The sequence below is a fragment of the Drosophila grimshawi genome, unplaced genomic scaffold (genome assembly GCF_018153295.1).
Source record: "Drosophila grimshawi isolate 15287-2541.00 unplaced genomic scaffold, ASM1815329v1 contig_311, whole genome shotgun sequence".
NCBI classification, from domain to species: Eukaryota; Metazoa; Arthropoda; class Insecta; order Diptera; family Drosophilidae; genus Drosophila; species Drosophila grimshawi.
Genome location: NW_025063098.1, coordinates 25,023,404 through 25,041,561, shown reverse-complemented (window position 1 = coordinate 25,041,561; position 18,158 = coordinate 25,023,404). Strand labels below are relative to the sequence as shown.

At 37.5% G+C, this 18,158-nt stretch overlaps 1 protein-coding gene across 2 annotated transcripts; it reads right to left on the bottom strand.

The window, feature by feature from the left end:
* Window positions 1-11,015: 11,015 nt before the first annotated feature.
* LOC6568035 lies at window positions 11,016-12,945 on the bottom strand. Of its 2 annotated transcripts, XM_001994519.1 has the most exons (5): window positions 12,537-12,945; window positions 12,394-12,479; window positions 12,130-12,213; window positions 11,211-11,461; window positions 11,016-11,142 (listed from the first exon to the last, which is right to left on the bottom strand). In XM_001994519.1, exons 1-5 carry the CDS (start codon window positions 12,943-12,945, stop codon window positions 11,016-11,018), a joined length of 957 nt encoding a protein of 318 aa, XP_001994555.1. The 2 variants fall into 2 exon arrangements, with proteins under 2 accessions (XP_001994555.1, XP_032596623.1); XM_032740732.1 differs by lacking the exon at window positions 12,130-12,213.
* Between the last annotated feature and the right edge of the window lie 5,213 nt (window positions 12,946-18,158).

The window sequence follows — 18,158 nt, the reverse complement described above, 5'->3', positions numbered from 1 at the left end:
TACGAACAACAATTACTTAGGTAGTGGCGATTTTGTGTCAGGTACTTTCTCGCTAAAGTGTTATTGGGTTTTTTTTTATGCTATAATTATAATTATTCAACTCTGCAGTGAAAAATAAAACCCTACTTACACAATGCTGCCTTTTGTGTTGCAATAAAATTACTCAACAAATTCAGCACACGACAACAGCAGATACTTTGCAAGGAAAAATGACTGCCAAAGAATCTCATAAAATCTGATACAATATTGTTTGCTGTTGTTTGTTTTGTGTCGTTAACTTTTTTTGTAGTGCTCTTCTTCTGCTTTATTGCTGATTTTGTGCCACTTGAGGTACAATTTTTGTAATATTTGTATGCGAAAAAGCTGGCAAAATGCCTTAAATGACTGTCCTTTTCTAGCAACAAAGCGAAGAAAAAGAAAATATATATGCATTGCTGAAGGAGATGAAAAATAATGACATCAAAATAGGAAGCCGAGGCAAGTGCTTAAGATGACATCCTGCACTGACTTGCCGGTCATCGTGCACCATTCCACTGCTTCCACTCAGTCGCTATCAAGTCCCCCTGCCTGTCTCTGTCCCCATCCCTGTTGCTGTCCTTGTCCCTGTCCCTGTCCCTTTAAGCAGTCACCCATTTAATTGTGTTAACATCATGGCTAACTCGGGAAGTTCTGCGCCTGTGAGGGTTTTTTGTACTTTTGACGTGTGCCCCCCCCTTTTCTCACACTGCTTCTCATGCACTCACTCTGGCTTTTTGCTTTGGCTAGGCGCCTCTTTACATATTTTGTTGTCCTTTTCTCTGTTTTACGCCTTCCGCTGTTTGCTGTCCAGCGTATTTCGTTCACCACTTCTTGGTTTTTGGGGCCAGTTTTCTGAAAAGCATTTAAGTTGAGTAAAGTATTTTTGGTTTAACTTTTCGCATGCAAGCACCACTCACCACTCACCCCTCCACTCTCTCTCACTCCCTCTCTTCACTATCCATGCCCTCATTCATTCGCCTGTTTCGCATGTTTTGTGGGTTGGCTGCTCCTGGCATTTGAGTTGGGGGAAGATGAGGATGGCAGTAGTGTGCGGTGTTGCCTTTTGAGTGTTCTGTGCCGACTTTGAGGGGACGGAAAGGGATGGGCTTTAGTTGTGTTTGCGGTTTCGCATTTCTGCAAACAGTAAATAAGTGTATACAAGCCAAAAGTTCTAAATGTCCAAAGTAAATAAACAAACGTCGCTTGTGCGTTGGGCCCTTGGCTAATACTGTTAGCGTACTGTGGCTTAAATTTCGCAAAAACCTTTATGTGATTGAATAATACAAAAAAAAACTTAACAAAACAAAACAAATAACTTTCAATCAAACCTAATATTTGTGGGAAGTAAATAAGTTAGCATTTATTTTGTCTTGACCTGTCCAACCTATAGTTCCTTCCCAATATTACTAATTCCAAGTGACAAGTTCGTGATAGCTATTTATTCTATTTAAGATGCTTTTAAATTAGATGTAGATGTATATTTGATGATAGTTGATGCCTTTAGACGACCCGAAATAAATATATTTCTTACTTATTAAGAATAAAATAAACAAACATCAGTATTCTACATGAAAAAAAATTAGTTACATTTTATTATTCTATTTAATTTGTATTATTATATTAAATGTAACATTTACGTATCAAGTAAAAAAAAAAACGACCCGATTTTGATTCTGCCTGGGATTGTCTGGCTTAATGATGTGCTGCTATATAAAAGGTATGATCCCTTTTATATCAATGTATCTGAATAGCTTAAATTTGAAGAAGATAAATGACATTCACGGGCTGCCAAACAATCTAATTCGTTTGGCATTAACTTCATCAGCCTAGCAACAGGATGGAAGACAACCAGGCAACCAACCAGCTATTGCCAGTTTTTGTTTAAACTAGCATTTCGCCACAAGCACCCAGCATCCAGACATGGTTCCAAGGTCGATTAGCGTGCGTGCATAGTGCAAATTGTGGGTTCGCATTACTGGAGCTGGGCTTAAATGCAAATCATTATCAAGAGCATTTGCAGTGAGTATGCGACTCGGATGGCACAGCCACAATCGATGAATGCTACAACCGTCCTTCGCCCACAGTTGCCGCAGAGTATCAAGCCGGCACAGACGGCCTATTGGCGCTATCTGTGGTGCTTATGTGGATTACATGCATCGGTTGGTGGTGGTGGTGGTGGTGGTGACGGTGTTAGTTGTTGGTGCTGTTGTGTTGCTAGTGCCGTGTATTTAACGTCAGGCTATGTTTAGCATTCTTGTTATGCGCTAGCCATTAGTGCTGATGAATTCGCATCCCAGTTATAAATACATATTTGAAATTTGCATTTGCAAATGCAAATTTGCCCGTTAAAGCCATTCCGAATACGAATGCGCAGCAGGAAATCCAATTTGTGGCCACAGTTGCATTGCAAACATGCGAACTGCGTGTGAATCCAAATAATGCCACTTTCCATCATTCAAACATCTAATATCTACTTTCGAATGAATAACTCAGTGCGGATGATTCACCAATGTGTAAAATCGCATATTATCTAGAGTACACGTGGCGTATGCTTAATATTTACACAAAACTCTTATGTAAGCTGACAAAACTGTGGCCAAAACACCAACAACAAACAAGTTGACATCAACTACAGCAACTCCATTAAATGCCACATAATATATGTAGTAAAAGAAAAGCCAGAAAAATTGTTTGAAGAAAGTTTCGCCTTTCGAACTCGGACAGATAAACTATGGAACAAACGTGAAAGTGTTTTCTCAGATTTTCCTAACTTCCAGCCTTCAAGAAGCTCAAACAAAAGTATGATGATGACGTTTATGATGTTCGAATCCAGATAACAACTTTGCTAGCCACAAATCAAGTCCTCTAACTTTATATATAAACAAGGCAAATACTTTGTGGAAAAATATCTGAACCTATTGATAAGATATCTACATGATTTCTTATATTTATTGTTTTGTTTCATAACAATTGCTTAACTTTTTGAGGCTGTTTAATACCGGGAAGCAAGATTCAAAAAATACATAGACAATTAAATACACAATTAAAGCAAATTAAAACAGTAAAATAATTAAGCAAGAAATTAAAAATATTTACAAATCATGCCGTATAAATTTTATTTAGAACAATTTATATAGTCTGTTAAAATGAGTGCATTAAATATAAATGCAAAACACGTCTGTGGCTTTAATGTTTTTTTCTCGTTTCTTTTTTTTTATTTGGCTATTAGACTAAATTACGCTTTTGCAGCTCTAATTAAACCAATTGGCAGACAAATTTTAATTAGCAAGTTTTCAGCAACAACAAGAAAATAATAATAAAAGCGAACAACATTTGTGGGCGCCTTTTTATGGCCTAAATACAAATTTATTGACAGGCAGCCGACAATTGTTTTAATTTCGCTACATGCAGTAAGGTGGGAGACTGGAGTTTAACATTTAAAGGCTAATAAAAAAACATTCACAAAGTACAATTAAAAAGCCAATAAGGTGCGTAGCAACTTAACCAACTTGAACTTGGCTAACTTTTTTATGGCTTTGCCATATTTATGTCTAAACATAAACCGTCGACTTCAAGGGCTGGCCAAATTGTCAGCCGGCGGCCGATACTGAACAACATTTAATACCCTGTAGTCATAAAAAATTGTGGAAAACGCTTGTGATTTGAAACTGTGTAGAGTAAATCTATTATACATTTTCAATCTGAAAAATTATAACATCTAGAGGCAATAAAATTGAAATATTTATTTTTTCTTGCCGTAGATTATAATTGCTTCCAACTCTCCACCTCCAATAGGCTAAGAACTAATAAGCTTTCAGACTCTACCTTTTGCAGGGCATCAGCTAGTCAGCACTCAACAGCGGCACATTATTGTTATTATTAACCTCGAGGCTACAATTTTATGATGGCATTCTTAAACAAATCTTTGGCGTTGGGTTTACGATAGGGCGGCCTTTGTAACTGCAGCCATGCGTGGCAACTGCTGATGCAAGTGGAAAATCGCATAAAATACTTGACATAAAAGACTTGTAGCTGCAAGTTTGATTTTTATACACTGTTTATCGATGAGATAAAAAAAAAAAGGCTTGAAAGGGTTTTTTCGATCATAGCAAACAACTCGATGGCCTTAAGTGTTTGGGTGAATGCTCACAAGATTGGCATCAAAAGTACTCAAGAATTCGGATTGCTCAAAATCTATTAGTTGACATTTTTATTGATGAGCATGGAGGTCTGTGGACCCAATCAGATCAAGTCAATTAATCAATTCGGCTGCTAATTTGATCAGACAATTGAATTTACTGTTGCTTTTTTCTGTTTCGCTGGAGCAAGTTAAAGGCGCTGCAGGAGCAGATAAAAATTGAGTGGCAAATTCAAGTGTGTACGCCTCCTGCTGCGCATCCTGACAAATAAATGGCCATAATAAAATGATAATAGTATTGGCATCAATCGAATATTGATTTGATGGCAATAAGCAAAAGGGAAGCAGCAGATACAGCATAGACAGCCAGAGAGTGGGATCAATAAAAGATAAATGCAATATAGTAAATATTTTTTCCGTTAGGCAAAACCAAGTCGAATCGTGCGCAAAGTTGTTCGACTGTGCTCCGGTTAGGGATTGTATTTTGGGATTGGGATTGGCAAAAAGGGGGTTTGATGAAGCTCACACACACAAACGCAGCGCCAGCAATTTTCGAATTTAAGCCATTTGTGCCGGGCACCAGGAACAACAACAAGGACTATCGAGAAAAAAAAATGGCACTACATCCGCCGGACCCAAAAGCAAACGATGGACAATTGGAGATGGCGTCGATAAGTTCGACATGAAACTGACTGAAACAGGCGCTATAAATACCAGAAGAAGTAGTAGTAGTAGTCCTAGCAGATGTAGTAGCTGTTGTGGAGGTGGAGGGCTGTTAAATTCCAGCTGCCAATTCGTGATTCCAGCCGCAACAGTGGAACTTTGTATGCGCTTACTTACAGTGGGGCAATCAAATTCGAATTACGAGTAGCCAAATGCTTATCAAAGATTCAAGCACGCAATAAGACATCATAAATCGATTTGGCACTAAAAAAAATACAGCACACTTCCAAAAAAAAAAAATAAATAAAAAATAAACAAAAAAAATGACAAATATTTCAAATAAATACGTTAAGAAATATGACTTGTTTTAGTGGACATTAAATCCATGAAGCTCAATTAATAATTTATTTGATGTTCGAGTTTTTGGTCGGAATGAATTTTGTGAAATTCAATGACAATTTTTGCAGATATTTGATAATTTTGGTCAGAATGAAATCGTCCAAATTCAATAAAAAATTCTAAATTTAAAAGATAAAATCGAAAGATATTTCATTCACATTCCTGATAGTCAACGTTCAATTAAAATCAATCAATTGCTTTAAACTTGATTAAACAATATAAGCAATTATAATGGAGAGAAAGTGATTAAAATTATGAATAATATTTTTACAATATGATCGATATACAATCCCGTAGTCAACGTCAACGTTTAACTGAAAATCACAAACAATTGCTTTAAATTTGATTAAATATTAACAACAATAATTGATGGGAAAAAGTGCTAGAAGGTCCATGCTATTGGGCTTATCAATCAAAGTCAGTTAACAGAATGTTTGTTGCTTGCTAATTAATGTCTTTTGGCCAAATATTTGGTGTCTATCGGTCCGTCTGCCTGCCTGTCCATCTGTTGTGTCATTATGGACCAACTCACAGTACGCACTCACGGCTAGTAGGGTAGAGCAATCGTCGTTAGCAAATCAAATGGATGTTGTTCGCTCTGACAGCTTGTTTACATCAACATCTTGGGAAGTCAGCAAATGCGGCAATGTGGGGCAGTTACAGTTAGGGACTCCGATAGCACAGCAAACGAAGCAAAATGGGCCAATGCGGGCGAATTCCTCACCCGATAAGCCTCCCCCCAATCTGTGAGGATCTGAGGGAGCCGCTCCCTTTTTTTGGGGGCCAAAACGGAAAGTAGTTAGCAACCAAATGGCTATTACGATATTTGGCCGCTTACATAAAGTAGGTGCTGCCCGTCCCGAGCAGAAAGAACACATTACGTTAAATGTAAAATGAAACCACAGATTAACCATAGGAAAATCATTGAGCAGTCAGCATTCGGCACACGTGTCGAGATGGCGACCAATTCCTTCCGCGCTGTTGTAGATCTTTGTACTCATGGATTCGCATTTCAATTAAATATTTAGGGTTGCCAGCCCCTTTTGAATAATTCAATATTTAAATCCGCACATTTCATATAACAAAGAATTCTTAATAATTTACTTTACGTGACCCGAGCACCAGCAAATTCCGCACGAATTTGGAGCACCTCTCCACTATCCACACAATATTGGCATTTTTTTGTTAATCCCAAAATTTGAAAATTTTAACAGCACAAAGTGGCCCGAATTCAACGAGAAAAACTGAATATTTCATGGGTGAGCAAATGGAGTGAACATTGCTTAGGGATATAGCGAAAACTAAACGAAATTTATCTTGACAGAAGTCACTAGTTGTACAAAAGTATATTAATGGGATAAGAAAAAGAATGATATTTTACTCTAACTTAATTTGAAATAATTTGCATGTGTAATTTTTATTAAACTTTCAACTCATTATATAAATTTTAATAAATGAAAAATTAGCTTCATTTTAAATCCAATTTATTAGAGTCAATCTTAACTTTTAGAAAATGAAATTTTAAGGCAGATATTAAAATTACAAATAGGAGATAAAAATATAAAGAAATTAATAAGAAACGATCGAAAACAGATTAAAATCAGCATTGCTGCATACAATCTAGAACTCAAGCATTGAAATGATTGAAAAGCAAACAAAATTGATGAGGAATTCAGGATAAAAACAGTCAAAAATCATCATTTCAGATACTGTCCAGAACTCAACATAAATATTAATGTGTATCTTCAAAAAATAGCAACCATTCAACTTAAAGCTCTGCAACTGTCTGTTGTCTTAATCAAATCAACCATAGATTGAATCGTATTGGATTTCAGCTTTTTGGCTCCAAGGCGTACAACATAATCTGTAATATTGTCGACAACAAAGTAAAAACAACGCCAAAATTTCGTGTTTAAGGTCCGCTTATACAACATATACAATATAGGAGTATCGACTGTTGCCACTCTTTTTGGAGCTCAAAATTGGATGCGGATGTTCTCGATGTGGCGCCTCCTGATTTTGCTTTCTTTCATTCATTCTATATTCATTTTTTTTTTATATCGTTTTTGTTTTTCTTCTCTGATGGTGACGCCCAAAAGCCAATAACGTCGCGTTTTTCGCTGCTCACTGTGATGCTGACAACCATTGACATGGGCCACGTACACACGCACACACACACACACACACACACACACACACACACACATACACACACACACACACACACACACACACACACACACACACACAGTGTGGCATACACGTGCAAATGTTCATGTCGCTTGGGGGCCTTTGGATAATGGGCTCGTGGTATAGTGAGAAAGAGTCCGGTACGGTACGGTAAAGTCGGGCAACTTGCGTCTGGTTTACGGCAAAACCAAAAAGCAAATTTGGCACAGTGTCACACGTTATTGGTTTTGTGTCGTTTCTAGTGTATCGATTTAAATGGCAGCTCGGCGACCCGCAGAGTGCCCCACGGCGTGGAGTTGAGTTGCGGTTTGTTTGGGTTCCGTTCTTGTTTTTGCTCTCAGGCATTTTCCCTGTGTTTGTTGTTTTTGTTTTTCTGTATTGAGCCTGCAATCCGTTGTAGTTGTCAGCGGCAGCGGTAGTGTTCCGGTTGTTGCTGCTGCTGCTGCTGCTGGCAGGAAATTGTTGAATGCAAACATTACATTTTTAATAGAACTTTTTTCTTGTTATTGTTTGTTTGTGGCAACAATTTAAGCAATTTAACCTAAAAGAAAAAATTGTAAGCCAAAGCCTAAAATATGTGCACAACATCAACAACTAAACTGTGCCAAGCTGTCACGGCTGAAGCAAAATTTTGATTTTGTTTACTCTGCAATCGTCAGATTGCTCACTTTTTGGTCGCATTTAGTTTTCTCATTTTTTTTTTTATTATTTTTGTTTTATTTTGTTTTATTTTTTCCTGTTTGTGTGCAGTCAATAAAAGCCTCATCGAACAATTCAAACAGCTTTGAGCACTTTTTGCCATTTAATTCCAACTGCCTTAAATGCTTCATTTTTATGCGGAGCTTTGTTTTGACAGCTCTGACAAACAATTTGACATACATTTGAATTGAATTTTTACTCAAAAAAATAATTATTGCAGACGCAGTCTCTTTAAATATTGCCAACGAAAATAGTCCCATAAATATGGATATTGGAATGGGAGTAGGTTTTAAATTTAGTTGATATATTGCAGAGTCTTATGCTAATTCTAACTGGATAATTTAGTTTGAGTTTCACAACTAAGCAGATAATAGAGGAATCAAATCGTCAAAAAAGTGCATCATGTTTTTTCAGTGCCCGTCGGCTCTATTCTGCCCAGAAGACAACGCGTCCAAAATATTTCATCTTGTTAAATTTAACTCTCTCTCAATGGTTTATTTGCAGAATGCTTCTTAAGCCGGTAGTTGAATGGCTGCTGAATTTGCTTAAGTTCTCTTATAAAAACAAAATACAGCACACATTTTTAGGAGCACACGGGAGATGAGAAAAGGGGTTTTAAATCGGCCAAATTATATAAGATTTTCAAAGAACATAAGTTAGATGCATTAGGGTAAACTCTATCGAGGATCATGCTAAGATTGTGGGCTATCAAGAAACACAAAAAAATGTAATCAAAAACAAGTCGAAAACACCAAATTGTCAAGTCAAGAGCTATCTGTGGATCAAAAGCCATCCCACATATAATATTTGGACTCAGTTTTGCTCGAATTTTGTAAATCTTTAAATACGAATTGATAAACATTTTTCGTGTGTTCCCAAAAAATGTCTACTTTTGAGTTGCTCAATTTTTACGCCTATAAATGCATGCCTCTTAAAAGAGGAGTCAAGTAGAAGTCGAGGAAAATGTTTCTAACTCGGACATTTCATTGTCCTGCACAGCAAAAGGAAATCTTTTGTTTTTATTCAATGTATTAAACCTACCTAGAATGTTGTACAGATGCAACAGTTGAATATTATTTTACGATGATGTTAACTAAGCTAATAGATCAGATACATCCTTCAGTGCCTAACATAAATAATCATTTGCTTTAATTTCAATTAAGTTAATAAAGTGCTAAGGATAAGCCAAAAAGTTGTATGTCCTCTAACACACCTGACTGGCAACTTATGCAGTACTTAAATGGTCAAATCATTTGGCAAACGTGAACTAACTTTAAATGAAATTACAAACAGCTGGCACACAAAAAATTAAACAATTTGCACGGAAACTAGCCAGACGAATTGAAAAATTCGCCTGTTTCCGTTTCCGCGTGCAATGCAGAAAGTAGAACGGGATATGACTGGACAAAAATGGCGGCAATGGCGGGCAATAATAAATTGCAGCGACGAAAGCACGACAATTGCAGTGGCTGTCCGAAAAGTTTTGTAGCCAGTTCGAGTTCTAATTAGCGCTTCAAATATATTCAACACTCAGCGTAATTGAATGGAATTTTAAGCGTTACAGTCAGTCTCTGCCAGCTAGCCAGCAGCTTCTTTTAATTACTGCCAACGCTGCTGTTGGCCAAGATAGTGGCGAAATTAGTGCAGTTGTTGCTAACTTTATTGCGACAACTAAAGCAAAAATAACAAACAGCAGCACCAGCAGCAGCATCAGCACCAGCAGCACCAGCAGCAATAACATCGGCATAAATGATGGCCAACTTTTCGGTAAACGGCAAAACTTGGCTGGCACAAATTAATCATAACTTTGGAGGCTGCCACTGCTGTTGCAGTTACTCTCACTGTTACAGTTGCTTTGGTGCATTCATTTGCTGGCGAATTTGAAATCCGAGTATGAACCCCTCCCCCACTTAACCCCTTTGCTCATCACACCTTGCACTGAATGCTGCTGCTGCTGCTTAGGGCCATTAAATGTGTGTTAGATTTGTGTGTGGCACATGAAGATATCTTCATACACACATATAGCACGTCTCCATTTGCATATACTTTGAATGAGGTCGTCCTTTTCGTCGTTGACGACGCCTCGTCAGTCTGTGTAATAAATTTCAGCAGTGCATCCAAATTTGCCAGGTTATAGAAACTTTTGAGTTGCAGCTGCAGCTGCAGCTGCGCAGTTTCAAAAACCATTATACGGCTAAAAAACTTTTACTAACTTGACTAACCTTGAGTAGACCCCAGAGAGTGATTGGCCTCGGAACTAGAATGGATTTAGCATTTGCAGCAGCTGACTTTGTATGAGACTGGCATGGGCGGCGGTACGTGTAATTGCAGAAGGACTTCAATTGCGCATTGTTCAAACTGGCTAATTAAGTTCAACTCAATTATTTACTTTTCATCAGTTAAAAAGTTTGCTTTCAATCAACTGTCTCTCAAATTCAAATTCAAACGGTGCACTGCTTGTTATTCGACTGCTTTCTACTTAACCTTGCACTGCTTGAACATTCTTGCATATGCACTGCTTCCGTTTGACAGACATAAGCTGCTTGCTATGATTTAAAATAGCAAGCAGTTCAATTTGTAACTTTCAAGCAGTTGCTGAATGCAATAAATTCGTTATATTTTGGAATTATTTAAATATTTTAAGCCAACAATTTCCCAGTCGGATATAGAAGTCAAATAAATGTTCGATCATTTGATGTAAAGTTTTAATTATTCTTCATCGATGTCATTTGCAGAAAATGCAAACGCAAAAAAAAACATTGTAAATAAATACAGAATTTAAATAAATAATATAAATAGCTACATCCTAGTTTCAAGTAAGCACATAAATTAATTTAATTTAATTTACTTTAAGTTGTCCAGTCATAAGCACTAAAACGCAAGCAATTCGTAGCACTCTCAACGCCCATTAGACCTCATTGCACTCCAGATACAGCTGGCGACAATCAAATCCGGAACGCCCCCTGCGACCGGCATCGTACAACTGCTCAAAGCTGGAATTGCTGCTGCGTCCCAGCATATAACTAGTGGCATACCTGTGAAGACAATGCAATTTATAATATATTAGGGCTTGATTGTATACAGATGGCCAAAGAACACTCACGATCCCAGCTGGCAGAAGATGCTGCTGCCGCCAATTTCACGCACACAATCCGTGTTGGCATCGCACATATAGCGCATCATGCACTTGTCCTCCGCGTTGCGATAGGTGCGCACATACCCCTTGAGCAGCGCAATGCCAGCAACTGTTGCATCGCTCACCGAGTCACGTTTGCCCAGGGAGCGAGCGGTGAGCGAGCGATGTGAGAAAGAGGTCTTCAACGCGTCCAGCAGATTCATCACGATCTGTATGAACTGTGGATTGGGAGCGACGAGATTGGTTGTTGGTAGAATGATGGCAAAGTGTGTGTGTGTGTGTGTGTGTGTGTGTGTGTGTGTGTGTGTGTGTGTGTGTGTGTGTGTGTGTGTGTGTGTGTGAGTGTGTGTGTGAGGAGGAAGCATTAGTCAATTAGTTTTGTGCCAATATCTATAACTTAAACTAAGAATAGCAAATGCCTGTCTGAATGTATGAGTCAATCTGTGTGTGTGAGTGTGTGTGTGTTTGTGTGTGTGTGTATGTGCTTGAAACAAATATACATTGACAACACTATGCAACATGTATTTGACTATACTTTTCCTAATGAAATTCCTCGGGTTATAAATTAATTTAGTTTCACTCAGATTGATGAGATTTCCCTTTGGCTCTTTTATTTAATTTGAAGTTGATTTAATTATTGGAAGAAAATAAACCGTTTGAAATGATTATTAAGAATCTCATTAAACAAAAGCTCTGCAAGAGTTGAATGTTCTCTTGATTTAAATGAATTGTATAACGGATAGTTCATGAATTGCAAATTAAAGAAAGTTAAATATTTAAAAAACCAATACTTTTTATTTGAACATTGAGACTATGGGAGAAATGTTGTCTGTGTTGCATAGTGCATTTGGTGTGGGTTTAGGTGTGTAAGCAATAATGGTTTTACCTCGCCAGCTTGCTTGGCCATCGAGTTGACTTGATCTGGATCTCTGGTGCCCAACACGGACGACAGCACAGCCGCCAAGATGCCCTGTGCGAATTGTTTTTAGGTAGAGGAATAGCAGGAAATAAATACATAATACAAAACAAAAAAATAATAAGACCCAAAACCAGATGAGTATAAATAAAAAATGAAAATACAACTCCTCAAATTAAATGGCACAAAAGCGATCAAAAATAAGTAATTGTAGAGTAATTGACTGGAAATTACCTGCATGGGAGAGCCACCATTGTCGACCTTATCGATGCCATCGCTGGGCGCACCGCCGCCCAACAGTGTGTTAATTATGCGCAGGCCTGCAATACAAAATAAATGAATATATTTTACACACATTTCAATTATTGGAAACTTACCCATTGAGATGACATTAGCCCAGGGACTGCCGCCGAGTCCAATCGAGTTGTCGACATCATCCGACTTGGTTGGTGCATTGGCTGCATTGTTGAAGAACATGGTCATCACTGTGGACAACATATTGGACCAGGTAAAACCACCCGGTCCGCCCACGCTCTCCTGTATCTGATTGCCCTCAATATCATCCTCGATGTCATCTAAGGCCACCTTCTTCGATGCATTCGGTTTCACAGCAAACTTTCGAGCGCTGCTCTCGGCCCGATAAACCGGCGACTGAGCTTGGGATTGGGTCAACTGCTGCTGGCGTTGGTAGACCTGCTGCTGGGGATAGGCGTAGGTGAGCAGCAGGCAATTGCTGGCCACTATGGAGAGCAGTAGGTAGGCGTGCAATTTGCGTTGATCAAACATGGCGTTGTCTGCAAAACCACAATAGAAGCAAACATAGTTTGTGTCTTAAGTCTTTCATTTCTTGCATTTCAAATTGGAAGACCCCAAGTGCAGAGCACCCAAACAACCCGCCAAACAACACTTTCACATGGACAACGCACAGACGAGCCAAGTTGCTTGAACCTGCGCACGAAACGAGCATTTAAATGAGCCGAAAACTGAAGCTAAACCAAAATAAACAACAAAAGTTGTTGTGACAAATGTTACATGAAAATAGTTGGCCTAATTCATGCATTAAGTTCATGCGTTTGCCCATTCCATAAAGGCCTTTTTTAAATGACATAACATAAAAAATGATTGTGAAAGGCAGCTAAAGAGCTTTCGAAAAAAATATTCACACTTAAGAACATACAAATAAAGAAAAATATATATTATATTTAAGATATATAAATGGATTAATCTTAGATAAACACGACATCCAGTTCAACACTTTTAAACACACAAATTTTGTATTTTGAGTGCCCAGCAAGACAAGAAGGTTAGATTTATAAGAATTAAATAAATGCAGACATGGTAAGTTGAAATGGTTATCATTATTAACATAGAGCAATCTTCATAACATATGTAAGCTTAAATTTTACAACTAATTACCAAATAATATATTTCCAAAGCCACTGTAGATTACCATAGTTTATTTAAAATTCTAAGAATTTTTGAATATAAAATAGAATAAATTCAAGATCTTATTAAAATTAATTAACTCATCAAATTCAAAAATAAAAACTCTGAGCATCTGCATAGTTTGAAAGAGTTCTATTGTTCTCCAATAAAGAGAAACCATTTACATTTAACAGGCAGATAAATAACAGCATTTCACACGACAAATGTAAATTTCAATGGAAGAATATATATGAAAGTTGTTGCGCGTAATTAAAACGTTTTTTTTTTGTAAGCCACTTCCGAAATTAACAATAAAAAAATACAGAAACAAGTCTAACTGCGTACAATTAAAGTGCCAGAGACTGTTGAGAGAGTCTCGGTCAAACCGAACCTGTTCGCAGGGGCCATATTAGAGATCAGCACGAAAGCGGCTAAAGAAATGAGGAAGCCAAAACAACATCAGACAGCACCCAATCCAAACGATCTCTTCATTTAATGAAAGAAGCAGATAGATGCCAGATGCTAAGTGAGAACATAGACATATATGTGAAAGAAAGCCGCCTTCAAGTACGGCCAGAGTGGTGGCAAGTGCAATTAGAGCCATCCGTAGAGAAAGACTTCCTGAATCTGGATCGATATTCAAATGGGAAATTAGCGCTTTTTTTCTCAGCACACCGTCTTAAATAGAGAAACAGTTCTGCAATCATTTCTGATTGTGTTTTTTTTTTTTGCTTATGTTGTATCAAGGCGAACCTGTTCAGCTGTAGCGGTTCTCCCAGATGTCATGCAACATATTACCGTTAACAAATAATAATGAAAAAGCCACAGATAGCTGGTTAGATGAAAGAATGCCAATAGAGGAGCATGGGAGCGATTGCATTGATCTCCATTTAATTGAGCAACAACCTGTTGCCAGCAGCTAGCGGTCCACAAGCAGGCCAATGGAATGGGTCAACATCTTCAGCATCTTTTTTCTTTTATCGCCTTGGGCTTGTCATGGAAATGTAAATTGTTTTGCACACACACACACACACACTCATCGCATTATCATTCGGTAATTAATCATGGTTCGATCGATCTTGCGACACAGTTCCACTGAATGTGGATCGCTTTTCAAATTATTGTGACTATGTAAATTTAGAAAGCTGTTAGGAACGTGTATCAGCACTTTGATCTTTCCATGGGAACCTCTGCTGTTTTTGTCTCCCCCTCTCTCTCTCTCTCTCTCTCTCTCTCACTCTCTCGCACTCTCTCACTCTTTCTTTTGCAGCTGATTTTGTACGAATGGAACGTGTTTGAGCCATCAGTCTTAATTGATTGCGACACGGTGTCAATATGCAAATTAAGCAAGAATTTAGTGAGCAGTAAATACAAAGTTGAACTGTGCACTTAAATTATTTTTATAATCAGATACAATAAGAAGATACAGAAGTAGTGAACGTTTAACTATAAGAAAAATACTCGATATATATATATTTTATATTTAATATAGTTTAAAGTAATTCTTTAGCAACAAGTTCTCTTTTTTAAACATATGAGCCGAAAAGAAGATTATTGAATCAATAAAAAGAATATATAAATATCGCTGATCAGCACTCGATTCTCTTTAAGATTTATTATGAACACGCCATATAATGTGATATAACATTGCCATAACATAAGCATGCCATCGTTTTGCATTGTTATTCAGTGTCTTGTGTTTTTTATGCTCGAATGCTTTAGCATGTTATTTGCTATATAAAATTAATTGATATTTGATTGGGATAGTAGGTAAGTATGCTTAGCGTATCGCTTATTGTTTTTACTCTCTTTTTAGCCACTTAGCACGCAACTTTTACTTTTGCGGCTGGCAATGAAATCGCATTAAGTGTGATGGCAATTAAAGGCACCTTTTTATTTATAAATAAACAAACACAAGTGTAACCAATAATAATAAACTTAACTTGCACATAAGCAATAATATTTTTTTTTATTAAATACAGAAATTAGAAAGTGTAGAAAATCACAAAAAAAAAAACGAATGGCAAAGTGGTGGTGCTTTTACCAGTGGTTCTTTCTGGTCAAATGTACAGCATAATATTATTTAATTTGTTTTTCCTTGCCACCCATTTCTCATTCCCATTGAGGGGTTTCCCTCTATTTTTTTCTTCAATATGCGTTTCATTTTCAACGCGGTCAAAAAGCTGAGAAAGTCTCTTCGTGATTTGCGGTTTGTCTGCGGCTCTTCTACCTTTCCACTGCGCACATATATATATACATAGACCTATATATGTATATGAATAGGTATATGTACTTGTATATTATGGGCTTGGGGCTTGGAACTGGCGCTGAGAGCGGAATTGCGCTGCTGAATCATTCTGTGAGAGCTAGATTACCATTTAGCAACTGTTGTTGTTGCGGCTGCTGCTGCTGCTGCTTATTTCGGTTAAGAGCCAACAACAACATTAACAACAAAAGTCATCGACTGGTTTGCAGCAAAGGAGAAACTCAAATATGTGTGTGTGTGTGTGTGCTTTTGTATGCTCGCGTGTGTGTGTGATTTTTTTTTTGTGGCGTTTCACTTTCTTTTTGCCAAGAATTCGAGTACCTTTTCAGGTTTATTGACCGTTGACAAGCTGCCGTTGTATAAACCAAAAAAAATCAAAAGTAAGCCAGCTGCTAAAGACGCTGCGAAGAGCGATTGACTTGGGCGCTGAACTTTCCAGCAGGTTCGTGTCTTCAGTCTTTCGTTTCGCTCAGTGGTCAGCAACCTCAACGTGTGTATGCATGCTACATAACGGTACACTGTGGCGCATTTAAATGCGATTTTGATTTGATTTGATTTGATTGGGTATTTGGTAACAGGTGCCAACGGGTTGCCGCTCAACATGACAAACGCATCAAAAGTGACGCAAAATCAGGTAAAATGATGCAATAATCGAAAATGAAATCAATTTGCATACCCATCCAGGCGCATATATGCAAATTGAGGTTGGGTTTGCCGCTTGCCGCGATCGAAGGAATGTTGCATGTGTCATGCAACAGCTGCAGCTGCTTTAAACTGTCAGCATTAGTATTACTTTTACCTGACCCAAATGGGCATCTAATTTGTAAACTCCACGAAAGCAGAACAAATTGCAATCTCAATCCTGTTATTATTACTATTATTATGATTATTACTGCAACTGTCACGGCTAACAGCTGACAAAATTCACAGTGTGACAAAAATGGCCTGGATATTTTTTTCAATACTCAAAAGTATGTATTTTGAACTATATATTGAATGAAATAAGAGATATTGTATATATAAGAGCACTATATCATAAAGTTGACATAGGAATCGATTGAAAAATAAATGATTTAAACAAATTTAGAAGTAAACAGAATTTTAGTATGCTCTCAAAATATTAATAAATAAATATGAATGTTTTAATTTATTTTTACCTGATTATTTTTTCTAGCAATTATGGTTTTCAAAATAAATATATTTGCGCAATTAAGTATTGCTTGGTGACCTCTTTTCAAGTCCAAGTCAAGAGTTATTCTTAGTTTTCTATATACTCCAATGTATTTCGAATCAAAAGCTATTCTAATTCAGTTTCTGCAGACGTTTTTATGCCTTATAAATGTGTTAATAGAAGCAATTTGGCATTTCTTTAAATGAATGGTTTCGAGCATTATGGACAACAACACTTGCTGCAGCATAAAACTAACAAACGTTAACAAAATTGATTGAACACGCTTAAACAGCTTGAACAAAAACTTTCACCTCCAACTGGCCAACAACAACAACAACAATGATAATAACAACAGCAACCACAACGGTTCCATGACAAACCATGTTGACAAAGTAGAAGCCGCAAAATACCAAAGAAAACAACAACAACAACAACAGCAGCAGCAGTCGCAACAACAAAAAAAAAAGCCACAAACAAATGTCTTGCATGAATGAAAGTTATAAAAAGACTTGCTTCAAGGTGCAACAAGGGGGAGAAATAGGAAAAACAATAAAATAAATATATATAAATGTATATGTATATCGAAGTCAAAGTCATGGAATTTTGTATGACAAACTTAGCAAAGAAATGTGGTTAGAAAATGGGTTAAGGAATCTGATGGACCGACAGAGTAAGACCAAGCTAGAGAAAAGAGAGTAATCTATGAGAGAGAGAGAGAGATAGAGAAAGAGGGCAGTGTAAACAAAGAGCAAAAACCATTTAGTCTTTTTGCGGGCAATTAATAATGTATAAAGCAAACATTGAATTCAGCATAGAAATTGAAGTCAAAGCGCAGCCCCAAGCCAGGCGTTAATTGGCATGCAAAGAGCGATTCAAGAACCGTTCCGTGGATACACAAGTCGACGTATATAAAATACAGAATCAAGGCCACAGCCACACGAGATTGTGAGGTGTGTGCGAGACTGTGTGTGTGTGTGTGTGTGCGTGTGTGTGCGGTTCGAAATTGTTTTGGGTACGCAACTGCCATGAATTTGGGTCAGTGGGTGGCCCAAAAGTTGCAGCCAGTTTAACGCTGGCCACAATGCAGCTTTGACAGCTTGAGGCTTGGCTCAATGCACACATATCTCCATATGACAG